Source organism: Diadema antillarum, unplaced genomic scaffold (genome assembly GCF_040938485.1).
Source record: "Diadema antillarum isolate AM-2024a unplaced genomic scaffold, OU_Dant_1.0 scf00000063, whole genome shotgun sequence".
NCBI classification, from domain to species: Eukaryota; Metazoa; Echinodermata; class Echinoidea; order Diadematoida; family Diadematidae; genus Diadema; species Diadema antillarum.
The window spans coordinates 4,234,443-4,252,425 of record NW_027270952.1 but is presented as its reverse complement, the minus strand read 5'-3'; the positions used below and the strand labels follow the sequence as shown (position 1 = coordinate 4,252,425).

The 17,983-nt window shown below is 39.6% G+C and overlaps 1 protein-coding gene across 1 annotated transcript in view; it reads left to right on the top strand.

The window, feature by feature from the left end:
* LOC139716226 (kinesin-II 85 kDa subunit-like) overlaps nucleotides 1-17,342 on the top strand; it is a 62,078-nt gene extending 44,736 nt beyond the window's left edge. The window contains exons 9-13 of the mRNA XM_071627790.1: nucleotides 176-289; nucleotides 7,440-7,596; nucleotides 14,673-14,964; nucleotides 16,485-16,664; nucleotides 17,136-17,342. Coding sequence (XP_071483891.1) covers nucleotides 176-289; nucleotides 7,440-7,596; nucleotides 14,673-14,964; nucleotides 16,485-16,664; nucleotides 17,136-17,342 — 950 coding nt within the window. The remainder of the gene's footprint in view (nucleotides 1-175; nucleotides 290-7,439; nucleotides 7,597-14,672; nucleotides 14,965-16,484; nucleotides 16,665-17,135) is intronic.
* Nucleotides 17,343-17,983: the final 641 nt, after the last annotated feature.

The following is a 17,983-nucleotide window of genomic DNA, read 5'->3' as shown; positions in this document are numbered from 1 at the left end:
ATTCAAATAGCAAAATGTCTTGATTTTCATCAGATATTGTGACTGTCTACTTGATTAAATGGAGGGATTTATGCAATGCATGTATCACTTTTCTTACCCCCCCCCCCCTCCACTCCCATGACTAGATTATTCTCTGAACCAAGCTTTTTATGATCTTTTCCTCCCTATGTATCAGCTGGGGAAGGCCTAGATGATAGTGATGATGGCTCTGGCTCAGAGGAAAGTGACGAGGTGGGAGACGAAACGGGAGAGCAAGGGGAGAAAAAGAAGAGACGCAAAAGCAAGAAGAGTAAGTGTCTATAACTATTTTAAGCAGTCATTGCAGACTTCTTCATTTGTTGTTCATGGATGATCCAGGGGTGGCCCCATTTGGACCAGGATCAAATTGGGGCCAGTTTTTGTCCCCGCCGAACGAGTTCGAGCAGGGGACTATGAAACGGGCTCCGTACGTGTGTGTGTCTGTGTGTCCGTGTGTCCGTGTGTCCGTGTGTCCGTCTGTCCGTGCGTCCGTGTGTGATCAAAATGTTCAAAATGCTACTCCTTCGCCATTTCTAACCCGATTTTGATTCTGTTTGCTTTATATGATAGCACTACATGGGAGCTTTGAAACTTCTATACAGAATTTCAGTTGTGACCTTTGACCTTGACCTTTGACCTATATTGTACATTTTGCTTCAAAATGCTACTCCTTCGCCATTTCTAACCCGATTTTGATTCCGTTTGCTTTATATGATGGCACTAGGTGAGGGCTTCAAAACTTCTACACAGAATTTTGACCTTTGACTTCTTTGACCTTTGACCTTGATTTTTGACCTATATTGTACATTGCCTACAAAATGCTACTCCTTCGCCATTTCTAACCCGATTTCGATTCCGTTTGCTTTATGTGATGGCACTAGGTGAGGGCTTCAAAACTTCTACACAGAATTTTGACCTTTGACTTCTTTGACCTTTGACCTTGATTTTTGACCTATATTTTACATTTTGCTACAAAATGCTACTCCTTCGCCATTTGTTACCCAATTTCAATTCCGTTTGCTTTATGTGATGGCACTAAGTGAGGGCTTCAAAATTTCTACACAGAATTTTGACCTTTGACTTCTTTGACCTTTGACCTTGATTTTTGACCTGTATTGTACATTTTGCTACCAAATGCTACTCCTTCGCCATTTCTAACCCGATTTCAATTCCGTTTGCTTTATGTGATGGCACTAGGTGAGGGCTTCAAAACTTCTACACAGAATTTTGACCTTTGACTTCTTTGACCTTTGACCTTGATTTTTTTTTAACCTATATTGTACATTGGCTACAAAATGCTACTCCTTCGCCATTTCTAACCCGATTTCGATTCCGTTTGCTTTATGTGATGGCACTAGGTGAGGGCTTCAAAACTTCTACATAGAATTTTGACCCTTGACTTCTTTCACCCTTGACCTTGATCTTTTTACCTATATTGTACATTTTGCTACTAAATGCTACTTCCGGCGGGGACGTATTTTACGCACCGCGTAATTTCTACTTTTCCTTGTTACATTTTGATCATCTTTTTGAAAATGCTTGTCAAATTTTCTACAACATGTCAGGTATTATCCCAGTGTGATATACAAATGGGCACCATGCCCCCCGTTTGTGAGGTTCTTAGGTAATATTCTGCAAGAATGCATGAAAGGTGAACTTGCAACACTGAGGAGAGCACTAGACACCTGTGTCTGATGTCTGAATAAAAATCATACAAGTATATTGTAGATTGAGGCAAACCCCTCAGTTTTTGAGCATTTTACAAGAAATTTGACTTGCATGACCATTATAACTTTTATACAGAACTATGCATTGTCATGGAAACAGCATTGTGTAAAAGAAAAGGCATTCAAAAATATTGTGAATCTGCTAACTCTGTCAGCTTTTGAGCATTTTGATCTGAAAAATTTGCTTATTTGACTACAACATTATGTAGATCTGTAAGGTCCACCTATTGTCAATGTTGGACTATGCATTGCCATGGTAACAGCTTTTTTTGAATGAAAATCATAAAAGAATATTGTGGACAGAGCTAACTCCCTCAGTCTTTGACTATTCTTGGCTCTGTACCAGTACAGAGGCATTAGTCAGAGGTATGGAAATCACCTGCAGCGAAGTTTCAAATGTTGGATCAAACTTAAACATATTTTTCTGTTATTTGACATAATCAATTCAGTTGGATCAAAAAATTTACAGTATCTGTATGTCCATGCATTTGAATTTTAAAAATAGTAGTGATTAATATGTTTAACTCTGGAAGTGATATTGAGTTGAATTTGATATATGTTATATCATTTATGTGGGATTTGGACAGAGGCAAGCAAACTTTGCTTATTGTAGGTTTTCAGGTATGTTGGAAAGGAACTCAACTATTGGCTCCCACTTCAGGAAACATTACAAAGGATGTGGCAGAGTTGGCAAGGTTTTGTAGAGCTCACAAAGATAAGAACAGTGGTGTAGGTTTTTTTGGAAGAAAGATATCATTGGGTGCTTGTTTTAATTTGCCCTCCTTCTTTCCTATAGTCCTACCCATACTTGTTTTACTTTTGTTTATCAATAAATTATTGATTTCACAGCGTGTAAGTTTCTAAAGAGGACTGCTTGGCTGAGGACAACTTTTGCTTTTAAAGGTCCTGTTTACCTTTGGGAGCAGTGATTTGAAAAATGTTCAAGATATCACATTTGATGCATATGTGTAGGTCTGTTGTGTCACAAAACATCCTACCATATAAAATTTTTGCAATAAAGCTTCAAATATATAAAGGAGATATCAGTATTTTTCTCATGAAACCATAACTGTTGACGGTTCAAGCGATCATATAGTTTTGGTTGAGAACTAATTTCAGGTTTCTAACATTTTTTGGTGAGATAATGAGAAACCTCTTATGAAATATGAAAGAGCTTGTAATTGTAATGAGGAATTCGACATTTATTTGATGAAAACTGGTTTTGAAATGGCTGAGATATCCAAAAAAGAGCGATTCTAATAAAGTGTGGGACCCACACTATATTACGATCGCTTTGCTTTACTTTGTTTTTGGATATTTCAGTTATTCCAAACCTGATTTTAATCAAATAAACTTTGAATTTCTCTTAAAATGGTATGCTCTGTACTATATCATAAGTGTTTTCTTCGTATCTCGCAAAAAGTTAAAAGCCCAATTCTCATCTCCACCAATACTGTACCATCCCTTTAACAATACTTAACATCGATCATACAGATTCAGATTTTTACAGTGATTGTTTCTATCACTAACTCACATATTAGAACTATTTTAATGCACTAATGCTGGGTTTTTGTTTTATCTGAAAATGGTAAATTATGCCTTTAAAAAAAAGAAGACATGCCATTGACATGGCTATGATTTCTGTGAAGAGAAATGATTAATGGCGTTTGCTGAGTATTCCATGTCGTTGCGACTGTTTGCATGCAGGGGCTAGCAACATATCTCTCTGCATTACATTATTTGCATCAAGTGTCAACCCAGCAGAATATTTCACAAATGTTGTTCTTTTGTGATGTTGGGAGGAAGTTTGAGATTAAAATAGTTTGGATATATGTTAATGAATTGTGTATCTGTCATAAAGGAAAACAAAGTTCTTGCCCAGCAGTACCCTTTAATCCACTTTTAAATCATTACGGGAACTGTCAGAAATTCCTATTCAAGTGTTTTCAGTGCATTCAATAAGAGCTCAGATAAGTGAAATCATGTATAAAACCCTGTATGGTAGACACTCTAGACCATTTTGATGCATTCAGTCATAGCTGTACAGAAAGCTCACCCTGTTTGTGACTTGTGGCCAAATGAGTCTATTAATTCAGTTATGGGTGCAATTTATATATTTTTCTCAGGTACCATTCAAATTAGGCTCTAATTTCAGGCCTAATCTTAGGTTTTTTACTCCATAATCATTTGTTACCAGGCTAGGCTTTTTATGCCTCCGCCACGGAGTGGTGCCAGAGGCATTATGTTTTCAGGTTGTCCGTCCGTCCGTCCGTCCGTCCACAATCAATTTTGTGGACAGCGTAACTAAAAAAACATGAGAGTTTTCGTAATGAAACTTGGCATGTATATGTGTGCGAAGTTGTGCCTATCAACTTTTGGGTGCACATGCTCAAGGTCAAAGGTCAAAGGTCACAGTCAAATGGTCAAAATTTCACAATTTCCGCCATATCTATGCAATGCCTGAAGGTATTTTCTTGGAATTTAGTGTATGCATGTATTACCCAATAAAGATTCTCTATAGAGAAAGTTTTGGACCATGAGGTCAAAGGTCAAAGGTGGCATGAAAATGTTAAAATTTCACTTTTTTTTTCCATATCTTAGGTAATGGTTCAAAGTACATTCATGGAACTTAGTACATGATGATGATGATGATGATGTTTGTCATTCGCTAGCGAAGACGACCATAACTTCTAGTATTCACTACATTCCGTGAGTGAAATGAGGGAAGTTGTGACTTGCGCGTGAATTGGATTAAAATGAGGAAGAGTTGCGCAGGATCATCATCCTCACTGTCTCGTCCTGGCCCATCTATTTCCAGCGGCAAAACTTAATCAAGACGGCTGGAGATAAATCAGGATGCAGTGGATGGCCATCAGTGTCTTACATGTCTCACTGTGCCCTTGTTACGCTCCACAACGCATCTCTGAATCCGCCTTCCCGCCCGTTGAACAGATCCGGTAGTTTCCTCCGCGTGGTTCGCCGGATTCAGACTTCGCATGCTTAGGTAGACAAGCCCTATTTCTCTGAGAGTTTGAGACCCATCGGTATCCCTCACGTGCTTACTGTTGCATGCAAACAGCTATTCGTAGAAACCACATGTGAGAGTCGGGTGCAGCCTCTGTAAAACTACATGTAGTACACTTGTAGTTGTAGGTTGGTGCCATGTATAGAGCTCTAGTCAGCGTGTGATGATGAATTACTTGATGACGTCATAAAGACAGTGTGTGGATCAATCATGACAAGCATGTTACACTAAATCAGTGAGAACAAAACTGCATTGACTGTAATTGGTGACGTCACAATGAGATTTGTTGACTGTTTGCGCGCTGGTTGCGCACTGTTTGCGCGTATTTCTAACGTATACGTAAACGTATACGCCTGTTACTATAGTTATAAAAGCAGCGTCGTGGTGTTGTCCTTTCCAAAGTTCGAAGGTCTTTAACCCGGGTGACGTCACAATGGTGGTTTGCGTCGCAGCTGGATGGATAAGTGCGCGTTGTGTGAGTTTCCAGAGCACAGGCGCCTGTTGCCAGGACTTGATGAAAACAAGTTGTTATGGCTTGAAAGGAATCTTTCCAGAGTCCAACGATCAAAAACCATACAAAAGTATGATAAAAGTAATGATAACTCACTCAATGTTGCTCCGAAATGAAAATTGACACCTCCAGTGGATTCCAGGCTCCAAACTCTTGAAGGTTGTGTATTTTCGTTATCAGCTGAGTTCAGGGGCCCGTTGCATAAAACTCCAACCGGATTTTTTTCCGGTTGAAATCACAAAATTCCGGTTGGAAGCTCCCAACCAGAGTTTTTATGCAACGTATTTTACGTTCTTAGGTTAGCAACCTTAAAAAATTTAGGTTGGGCAAATCCCAACCTGAATTTTTTAAGGTTGCTAAAAGAGTTTTATGCAACGGAACCCAGGAAAGTTGTTTGTGGACCAGATTAACAAGAGCGCTACCAGCACACATCCTGCACCAATGACTAGCTAGTACACATTATACTTTACACATTGTACTTAGTACATATACATGCACTGACTAGCAGTGATTATCTTTTGAATTTTGGGGTCATGGGGTCAAAGGTCACGGGTCAAGGTCAACTCCTCAAAATTTCACGATTTCCCTCATATCATATGCAATGCCAGAAGGATTTTTCTTGAACTCTAGTCTATACATGTATTACCCAATAGATATTCTCTCGGAAGGTTTTTTTCCTCTTTTTTTTTTAAATACCAAAGGTTAATAGGTCAGAGATCAAGTGAAAATGCATCTAATTTCACTTCTTCTGCCACATCTCAGAAGTGGCTCAAGGTATCATCATGAGACTTATGTACATATTCATGCATGCACTGCCTGGCAGTGATTCTCTTGGGAGTTTGGGGGTCAAAGGTCAGGTAAAATGCTTAAATTTTACTGTTTAATACTGAAAAATATACACTTTTTCCCCATGTCTTGGAAATTGTTCAATGCATAACCTTGAGTAAAAATCCTCAAATCCTTAAAAACAATACATACTTTCTTAGACAATGTAGCCATTAATTTAATTAAATCTAGTTCAAGGAAAATGAACACTTGACACATTTGTGACAAATAGTCATTTTAATATTTTGCCAATTATGTTGTACTGTCGTCACACATTGTCAAGACGTACTATGGACCTATTAGGAGAAGCATGCCAGTCGCCATAGCAACATTTCTAGTTACTGTTAGTTTTGTATGATGGAGGAAATAAAGTGAGCAGGTTTAAGAGCATGCCTTGTGATGAATGGACTGTAGATTCAAATCCCAGAGATTGTCTCTTTTGTCCTTCAGTGAGACATATCATTCACAGTCCTATCTACAACCATGAAATGTGAGTTGGTGCCTGGTAAAAAACAAATTATTGCATCCATGTGCATTGACAATGGCACAATTATAATTGGTAGCTGCAGGAAGAATGCTTTGTAAGACACTGTACAAATAAGATGCAGCAGTTAGATTATGGTCAAAGACAAAGATGGGAAAATGTGAAGGAAGCAGAAACTGTAAAACATACTATTAAACCAGTATGTCTGCAACCTGCACAGTCCCACCCATGTGTGTGCTTGTCAGTGTAGTGCTTGTTAAACTGTTGATTTGCTATAGCCTGCATTTCCCATGGACACATTCGCGAGTATACTTGGGACTAGTCTTCAACGGGTTAAAATGGCCATAGGAGAGTGTTCTATGCAGTGCTCAGGAGCTTGGCAGAAACCGGAAAGTGGCTTGCTATTCTAATCCTCTTACATTGAGAAATATCATTTGATGTACCATGTACCCATGCTTCAAGTAGCAACCCGTGCATTTCTGCTTCCAGACTGTATTTCTAAAAAGATTTTCTGTAGACATAGCCTGTTATCTGTGAAAAAAAAAATGCTGTTAGCCATAGTACCACATCCCCTTTATTTAGGTTTTTCATGCCAGTAAATGTGCATGGTTAATACACTGGAGGAGATGGTATTCATGAATTTTTATGATAATTATCAGTATTAACATTTTTTGTACATTGTACATGATGTTATTATTGTCATTATTTTCATATCATCACTACTACAGGAGAGTAATACTGGTGTTATTATTATGGATCCATTTACTGGAATTAGAATTATCATTACTATCATTGTCACACATGCATCTGTACAAATTTTGGTATGTCTGTCCCCATGTCCTCATGTAGGCAAAAGAAATCTGTCACCTGAGAAGATGGCTGCCATGCAGAAGAAGATTGATGAGGAGAAGGCTGCCCTGGAGGAGAAGAAGGACATGGAGGAGGAGGAAAGGAACAAGGTACAGAAGGAGCTGCAGCGGAGGGAAAGTGAGCTGCACAAGGCCCAGTGAGTTTCGCACAGTGTTTGTCTTACCACCCTGCCATATGAATATAGTTGTACAATGTATGCTGAATACTGCAAGTAGGAGGTTTCTATGTATTCCTGTGTTTAGGTACATCTTTGCACAAGAGTAGCAACATATTCCGCAAATGTATGCGAATTGTTTGTTTGTCAACAGTGGCAATTTCATCATAGTGTGTCCACCAGTCGGTCGGGCGGTCGGGCGGTCGGGCGGTCGGTCCGTTGCAAAAATCTTGTGGATCGAACTACTCTCTCATATTTTGAGCAGTTGACCCCAAATTTGGCATGTGTGACCGCTATCAAAGGTAGATGTGCAAGACACTTTTTTCGTCAGTATCAAATAATGCGTTGCCATGGCAACGGAAGATTTTAATAAAAATTGTGGATTTGAACTACTCTCTCATTTTTTGAGCAATTCGCCTCAGATTTGGCATGTGTGACCACTGTGAAAGGAAAATGTGCAATATACCTCTTTTGTTAGTATCTTATTAGCTGTTGCCATGGCAACAGCAAATTTTGTAAAAATCCTGCAAAATGTTGTGGATCGAACTACTCTCTCATTTTTTGAGCAATTGACCCCAGATTTGGCATGTGTGACCGCTATCAAAGATAGATGTGCAAGACGCCTTTTCGTTAATATCGCATAATGCGTTGCCATGGCAGCGGCAAATTTTTGTAAAAACTTGTCAATCAAACTACTTTCTCATTTTTGTCTCGCCCACCGGAGGTGAAGGCGAGACTAAGGGATCCAAATGGCGTCCGTCCGTCGTCCGTCCGTCGTCCGTCCGTAGTCCGTCCGTCGTCCGTCCGTCGTCCGTCCGTCGTCCGTCCGTCGTCCGTCGTCCGTCCGTCGTCCGTCGTCCGTCACAAATGTTAAAGTTTACCTGCAAGACTCTCTTATGATGCATAACTTGGCATCTGTTACAGCAATGGCAGCCACACTTGGGTGATAGAAGCACTAGGGGTATCTTCATGTTATGGTGTTGTCAGAGGTCATGTGATGATGTCAAAGGTCATTTGAGGTCATATATTAAAGAGTATGTGCAAGACTCTCTTTTCTATGTTAAAGTTTACCTGCAAGACTCTCTTTTGACAAATAACTTCACATAAGTTGCTTGGATTACAACCTAACTTGGGTCATAGATGCACTGGGGGTACCTTCATGTTATGGTGCCGTTGGAGGTCACAGGATAAGGTCAAAGGTCATTTGAGGTCAAACGTTAAAGTTTACTTGCAAGACTCTCTTATCACATGTAACTCGACACATGTTGCTACAATGGCAATCAAACTTGGGTGATGGATGCACTGGGGGTACCTTCATGTTATGGTGCCGTAAGAGGTCACATGATAAGGTCAAAGGTCATTTGAGGTCATACGTTAAAGTTTACTTGCAAGACTCTCTTATCACACGTAACTCAGCACATGTTGCTACAATGGCAATCAAACTTGGGTGATGGTAGATGTCTCTTGGGAAGTTGAAGGTAACCACAAGGTCAAAGGTTACAGACAGGGGTCAACGAACTTTTAGGGCCCAATGTTAAGTTTTTAGGGCGCATTTCGTTTATGGCTCATAACTTTTGATCCCTTTGTCCGTTTGTGACCAGACTTGGATGGAAGATGTCCCTTGGGGAGGTGAAGGTCGTCACAAGGTCAAAGGTCACAGACAGGGGTCAAAAAACTTTTAGGGCCCAATGTTATGTTTTTAGGGCACGTTTTGATTGTGGCTCATAACTTTTGATCCCTATGTCTGTTTGTGACCAAACTTGGACGGTGGATGTCCCCTGGGAAGTTAAAGGTCATCACAAGGTCAAAGGTCACAGAAAGGGGTCAACAAATTTTTAGGGCCCAATGTTACGTTTTTATGGCGCGTTTCGATTATGGCTCATTACTTTTGATCCCTTTGTCCGTTTGTGACCAAACTTGGATGGTGAATGTCCCCTAGGGTGTTGAAGGTCACCACAAGGTCAAAGGTCATAAGCAGGTCAATTAACTTGTGGGAGTTATAAAAAATATTAATTCCTTGTACGCGAATGGGCGAGACACAATTCGGCGATTGCCTTGTTTGAGCAATTAACTCCAAATTTGGCATGTGTGACCACTATCACGAGTAGATGTGCAAGACATCTTTTTCATTAGTGTTTCATAATGCGTTGCCATGGCAACGGAAGATTTTCATAAAAATCTTACAAAAAGTTGTGGATCAAACTACTCTCAGTTTTGTAGCAATTCAGTTTGAATTTAGGATATGCGATCAATGCAATGTGTAGTTGTGCAAGACACCTTTGATATATGTGTGTTAATAAATCTGTTGCCATGGCAACAGCAGTTTTTTTTTCCCAATCATACAAAAATCTGTGGATTAACCTAACTCCGTCAGTTTTGAAGCATTTACAGTAGCTTGAAAATTGGCACATGTGACCAATATGGTACGTAGATGTGCATACTTACTCTTTCGTCATTGTTGATCAATGCGTTGCCATGGTAACAGCTTATTTTGAATGAAAAATCATACAAAAATATTGTGGATTCAGTTAAATCCCTCAGTCTTTGAGCATTTGGCTTGAAATTTGGCACACATGACCACTATAGTATATAGATGTTCAAACTTAATCTTTCGTCAGTGTTGAACAATGTGTGGCTGTGGTAACAGCTTTTTTAGCTCACCTGAGCCAAAGGCTCAAGTGAGCTATTGTGATCATTCTTCGTCCAGCGTCCGGCGTCCTTCGTCCGTCGTCCGTCGTGCGTAAACTTTTTACATTTTCATCTTCTTCTCGAAAACCCCAAGACCGATTTTCACCAAACTTGGCAGGTAGCATCCCTAGGGGGTAAGGATCTCAACTTGTTAAAATGGGCACCATGCCCCACCCAGGGGCCCCCAGAGGGCCCAAACCCCCAAAATTAAGGAATCTTAAAAGATTTGGGCCCTTATTGTACATTTTCATCTTCTACTTGAGAATGCCTGGTCAAGTTTTGGTAGAGCTGTGAATAATTTAGATTAGTGACTGCGTGAAAGGTGAACTTGCGATACTCAGGTGAGCGCAAGACCCCCGGGTCTCTTGTTTTACTAAAAAGTGTACAAAAATATTGTGGATCCGGCTAACTCCCTCAGTCTTTGAGAATTTAGCTTGAAATTTGGCACACATGACCACTGTGGTACATAGATGTGCAAACATAATCTGTCGTTATTGTTGATCAATGCGTTGTCATGGTAACAGCATATTTTGAATGAAAATCTTACAAAAATATTGTGAATTCAATTAACTCCCTCAGTGTTTGAGTATTTGGCTTGAAATTTGGCACATTTGACCACAGTAGCATATAGATGTGCAGACTTAATCTTTTGTCAGTGTTAACTAATGCTTTTGCATGGTAACAGCATTTTTTTACTAAAAAGCATACAAAAATATTGTGGATTCAGCTAACTCCCCCAGTCTGTGAGCATTTGGCTTGAAATTTTACGCATGTGACCACTAAAGTATATAAATGTGCAAACTTAATCTTTTGTGTGTGGTGAACAATGTGTTGCCGTGGTAGCAGCATATTTTGAATGAAAATCATACAAAAATATTGTGGATTCAGTTAAATCCCTCAGCCTTTAGTTACGTTCAGACGGCAGGCCCTAACCTCGAGGTTAAGCTTCTGCCCCCTGTAACTATGAGTGGGTCCCACTCGATGTTAAAACCACAAAACCGGAAGTTTCAGCCCACACTGCTAACAAGGCGTCTATTTATTCTTTAGTCCAACCCTGTCGGACTCGCTTACAGGTACTCTTTTTCTCTGTCATGGTATGCAGAGATAGCACCGCACTGACGACTTTATGCCTTTATGAAGATATTCGTCGAAAACATTTTTTTAGTGTCGGAGAAGAATATAGAATACAGTAGCGAGTTCGACGTGTTCAGTTTCAGAGATCAAGCGCATGGGAAGAAAAGATGATGTTGTTGTGTCATGCGTCATAGGTTTTTCACGTGTAGTGTATTTGTGGTGTACGTTTGGGAGGTTGACCCGGAAGCAGAGGGAAATTGTGGGGGCTGGAGTTTACGGCGAGGTCACTCTTAACTTCGAGTTCGTTGTTTTTTGTGTCCACACGGTGCTTAACTACGAATGGGGACCCCTCGCGGCTCATGGTTAGAGCGCTAACCATAAGATTTCTCGTGGCTCGAAACATCGAGCAAACCTCGAGGTTTGCTAACTACGAGTGCGTCTTCACGGTCCCTAACTACAAGCTCTAACCTCGAAGTTTCCTAACTTCGAGGTTAAGGGCTCCCGTCTGAACGTAACTTTTGAGCATTTAGCTTGAAATTTGGCGCATATGACCACCATAGCATATAGATGTGCAAACTTAATATTTCATTAGTGTTGAACAATGCGTTGCCATGGTAACAGCATTTTTTTAACCAAAAAGCATACAAAAATATTGTGGATTTGGCTCACTCCCTCAGTCTGTGAGCATTTGCCTTGAAATTTTGCACATGTGACCACTATAGTATATAAATGTGCAAACTTAATCTTTCGTCAGTGGTGAACAGTGCATTGCCATGGTAACAGCATATTTTGAATGAAAATCATACAAAAGTATTGTGGATTCAGTTAAGTCCCTCAGTTTTTTTAGCATTTAGCTTGAAATTTGGCACATATGACCACCATAGCAGATAGGTGTGCAAACTTAATATTTCATTAGTGTTGAACAAGCGTTGCCATGGTAACAGCATTTTTCACCAAAAAGCATCAAAGATATTGTGGATTCGGCTAACTCCCTCAGTCTTTTAGCATTTAGCTTGAAATTTGGCACACCTGACCACTATGGTACGTAGATGTGCAAACTTAATATTTTGTTATTGTTGATCAATGCGTTTCCATGGTAGCAGCATATTTTGAATGAAAATCATACACAAGTATTGTGGATTCAGGTAACTCCCTCAGTCTGAGCATTTGGCTTGAAATTTTGCACATGGGACCACTATAGTACAGAGATACGTAAACTTCATATTTCATCATTGTTGAAACAACATGTTGCCATGGTAACAGTGTATTTTGAATGAAAATCATACAAACATTTCGATTCTCCTAATTCTCTCAGTTTTAGAGCATTGTGGCTTCAAATTTGGCACATGTTACCTCTACATTACCTAGAAGTGCAAAAATTATCTTTTGTCAGTGTTGATCAATGCGTTGCCATGGTAACAGCATATTTTGAATGAAAAATCATACACTGATATTGTGAATACAACTAAGCCTGAAAGCCTTTTGGCATTTGGCTTGAAATTTGGCACATGTGATGGTTATGATATATTGTTGTGCAAACTTCATTTTTTCTTAATGTCCAAATTTGTGTTGCCATGGTAACTCAATTTCTAATGAAAATCATAGAAATCATCGGTTTATTTATCTTGCTCACTCAGTTTTTGAGCACTTGACTTGAGATCTGGGACATGTGACTAACAGTGAGCAATACATTTTAATATTCACTGTTGAACAGTGCATTGCCATGGGAAACATTTTTTTTATACCCCCGCCACACGTAGTGTGAAGGGGGTATATAGGAATCACCGTGATGTTGGTCGGGCGGTCGGTCGGTCTGTTGCAAATCTTGCGTCGTGAACTCCTACAGTTTTGAAGCAATTTAAATGAAACTTCGGGTAAATGATGATATTGAGGTATAGATGTGCAAGACATGTTTTTGTGTTTGTTAGACAATGCATTGCCATGGTAACCATAATTTTACCAAAACCTTGTGGATTGAATAACTTTCATAGTATTTAAGCAGTCAATTTCAAAATTGTTATCTATGATGATCTATAGGTGTAGTTATGCAAGACACTCTTTGTGTTTGTACTTGACAAAGCGTTGCCATGGTAACCGCATGTTTTCTTCAAAATCTTGTGGAGTGAACAACTTTCACAGTTTTGAAGCAATTGAAATCAAATTTGGTAGGCATTATGGCCTTGAGGCATAGATGTGGAGCACATAATTTTTGTGTTTGTCGGACAAAGCGTTGCCATGGTAACCATAATTTTACCAAAACCTTGTGGATTGAATAACTTCCACATCATTCAAGCAATTAAGGTCAAATTTATTATGTATGATGATCGGGAGGTGTAGTTATGCAAGACACCAATGTGTTAATATAAGAAAAATATGGTGCCTTGGTAACCACTCATTTTTGTATCAAATTGAACCATTTAATCTATGAAGGTGAAATTTGGTGTGTATGATGCTCTTTAAGTGTAGTTTTGCAAAATGTCCTCTGTATTTGTATCGGACAATGCGTTGCCATGGTAACCGCATGTTTTCTTTTAAATCCTGTGGAGTGAACTTCTTCCACAATTTTCAAGCAATTGAAACCAAATTTGGTAGGCATTATGGCCCTGAGGTATAGATGTGGAACACACCATTTTTGTGTTTGTCACACAAACCGTTGCCATGGTAACTACAATTTTACCAAAACCTTGCAGATCGAATAACTTTTCCATCATTCAAGCAATTAAAGTCAAATTTACAATGTAGTATGTATCATGATCTAGACATGTGGTTTTGCAAGACACCAATGTGTTAAGGAAAATGTGTTGCCATGGTAACCACTCATTTTTGTATCAAAATAAACCATTCAAGCTATGAAGGTCAAATTTGGTGTATAGTTATGCAAAATGTCCCTTGTGTTTGTATCAGACAATGCATTACCATGGTAACCACACTTTTTACCCAAACCTTGTGGAACTCAGTGTCAACTCTGTAATTGTACAAGTGCACAAACTTGGTATTAACGTCATTGCCCTCATGACATCACATACTATAAAGCAACACTAGGGGCGGGGGTATTAATCACCTTCAGTGATAATTCTAGTTTCCATTAAAAAGTAAAAAAATAAATCCTAGTTGATCTAATTCCCTCGGTTGTGGGTGGAGGTACATTAATCACAATGAGTGATAGTTCCATTTATACTGATTTTTAATGAACCTGAACCACTAAAGCCAAATAAAAACATTAAATGCATACACAGATGTTATCATTCATTTTTTCTTATCTTTTTTGTTTTGTTTTGTTACATTTTTGATATCAGGGAGGACCAGAAGGTGCTGACAGAAAAACTTAATGCTATACAGAAGAAGTTGATTGTTGGTGGGGTGGACCTGCTGGCCAAGTCAGAGGAGCAGGAACGACTGCTGGAGCAGTCTGCCATGGAGCTAGAGGAGCGTATGGCCAAACGAGAGGCCATGCGGAAAGAGCTGGAGGAAAAGGAACAGGAGCGTCTGGACATTGAGGAAAAATACAACAGCCTTCAGGACGAGGCCCATGGGAAGACCAAGAAGCTCAAAAAGGTCTGGACTATGCTGATGCAGGCCAAATCAGAAGTAAGTGAATAATTTTCCAAGCTGGACATTTTATCTTTCCAGAACTCTTGCAATCTTCCACAGCGTTTCACCTATACATAACACCAAACTACAGGTTACAGTGTATTGATCTAACTTTAATTTAATTTCCATCTTCCTTTTTAAGTGCATTGCCTTTTCCATTACCATATCAACAGACCTTACTACATTGATTCCCATTACCATTTTCATTACCGTAAACATTACAGCAGGCATTGTAAGTATTCATATTGTTATTGCCATTGTCATTTCCAGGTTTATTACACAAATCAACATGCATTTGCATTGCACAGAGCTGTAAAATGTATTTCCAGTAGGTATGATGCAAGCCTGTAGCCAGGAGTTTTCATTGGAGGTGTGTACGTCAAGAAATCAGACCCATGATCACTGCGGCCTGATTGGGCGGGGGGGGGGGGGGGGGGGGGGGTTGTCAGGGCTTAATGGTAACTCCCACTCTTGGTGGAATATTTTTAAAATTTTCAAGCAAAAAAAAAATGTGAACATGAACATTAAGGGACAATGCAAATGACTAATCGTGTTATCTGTCACCTCTTGATCTGCGTGTGTGTCCTTACTGTGTACTATATTGAAGTTTTTGCATGTGGGCCAAAGGGGGAAGGGCTGGGGGTATCCCCTCTCACATGAGGGAACTTTTGCTTTTTAGAATTGAAATTGAGCAATCTGGTGCACACTTTGGTGGGATATTTGCAAAGTTTTCAATCTAAGAATAAGAGAAGTATATATTCAGAGGCAATGTGAATGGCTGGGTGATCGTATGTATAAACTCTTGATTCGCATATATGCATCTTATATGGAGGTGCATGGACCGAAGGGGGAGGGTGGAGGAGGGGGTGTCTCTGTTCCGCACAAACTGGAGGAGCTTTTGCATTTTAAGAATTGAAATTGAATGATCAGGTACACACTTTGGTGGAATATTTGCAAATTTTTCAATCCCAAAAGTAAGAAAATTTAACATTTTCAATCAATTTTTTGGCAACCTTTTGAGCAGTTTGCAGATAAAAAATCTATTTAAAATGCTTCAAAAAGAGAAAGAATAACATTTAGCTTTTAAGAATATTTAAGTTATTTTAGCTAGGTGGCTGGGATGGCCACCTATTAGGCGATGCATTTTAGGGTGCATGAGCTTGTGCAAGGCATGAAATTTGTGTATTGCATATTTTAATACTTATGTACGGAGGTGGGTTAAGATGTGCTATTAAAGTTGGTGGGTCGCGAATATGATGCATGCATCAGCGTACTCGATCACATAAGGCATTTCACTATTCAAACAGTTACACATACAGACATTGGAGTAGTACGTATGTGATGAAGCTCATCATTGAAATCCTTTTTTTTTTTTTTTGAAAGAGGACCTTCCATTTTCTTTTTAGGGGGTGTACACCCCCCCCCCCCCACCACCCTGTATGATTTCAGTAAGACAGTCTACTGTATGAAAATGAATTTGATTACCCTCTGGAACTTTGACTTGTTGACCTGTGCAGGTGGCTGATATGCAAGGTGAGCACCAGAGGGAGATGGAAGCTCTGCTGGAAAATGTCAGGGAGCTGAGTCGTGAACTGCGCCTCTCCATGCTCATCATTGACAGCTTTATACCCCAGGACTTCCAGGAGATGATTGAGCAGTATGTCCAGTGGAACGAGGACATTGGGGAGTGGCAGCTGGTAAGGAGCAAACTCTGGAGCATAGTGTACTATGACATTGCTGTCAATTTCTACCTTGACTCCTTACCCAACAGACTGATTTTTACATTCAAATTTTCGGTTGTTTCTCCCCAGGCTGCCCGTATTGAACTTGTCAATTAGCTCTCTAATTTAAATTTTGTGTCTTAGTTTGGCATTTGTAATCTCCATGTACACGTATCATGGACACATTTTTTAAACAGGAAGTTGTATTTTCTCTCATAAATTCAATATCCTCAGAGGGAAAAAAGATGAAGTAGATAGTAATCAGATTACTACTAACCTTACCGTCTTTGAAAAACACTTTCTTTCAAATTTGAGTGACAGCCTAACCGTGCAATTTTTTATCGATTTTTTTTGTATCCCTTTCAAATTGCCATGCCATGAAGTAGATATACTATTCCTGTTAAACATTGGCAATACCTGACCACTGTCTTGGTGCACTAATTGCAGAAATGTGTTGCCTACACTGGCAACAATATGCGGAAGCAAACACCGGTGGCCGAGAAGGATAAGAACTTGACTGGTGGTGAGGTGGACTTGTCCAATGTCTTCTTGACCTACAGCCTGGATGGTGGAGGCATGAAATTCAAGCCCTCCAAGGGAAGCTCTGGACGACCCAAGACAGCGTCTGGGAGACAGAAGAGTGGCAAGAAGTGAGTTTCTTGAGAAGATTTGCAGAATTTTAACCTCCTTTTATTTTCTCTATGTGTAGTGTAGTGTGGTAGAGACTGACTAAGCTGAAGGTCCTACATTTCATTTTTATCCTCATTTGTTACAGAAAAAGCAAATTACCTATGACAGATTCATTCTTCAGATTTGTATTTGTGTGTGTGTGTGTGTGTGTGTGTGTGTGTTCTCTAGTTCTAACAATGCCATCCAACCTTTTTGTGACTTTTACATTAGCTCTATGCATGTACAAGTTGTACATCTGAAGAAGAGACAGGAGAAAACAATACGTGAAAAAAATCAACAAGAGACTTGATAGTCCTGCTCATGAGTGGCAATCGGCTAGTTGCTGCTAACCCAAGTGGAAAGCTTGCACAATGCTTATTTTCTTGCACAAGCTCGTGGTTGCATGCCTGCACTGTTGATTTTATGCCTCCACTACAAAGTGTCACAGGACGCATTATTTTTTTGGGCTATCAGTCCTTCCGTCTGTCTGTCCTTCTTTGCCTCCATCTCTGTAATCAATTTTTATGGATGGAGTAACTTAAATACTGTTAAAGGTATCCTAACAAAACTTGACATACAGTATGTATGTGCATATTGTATGAGTGGACAAACTTGTGCCTATCAAC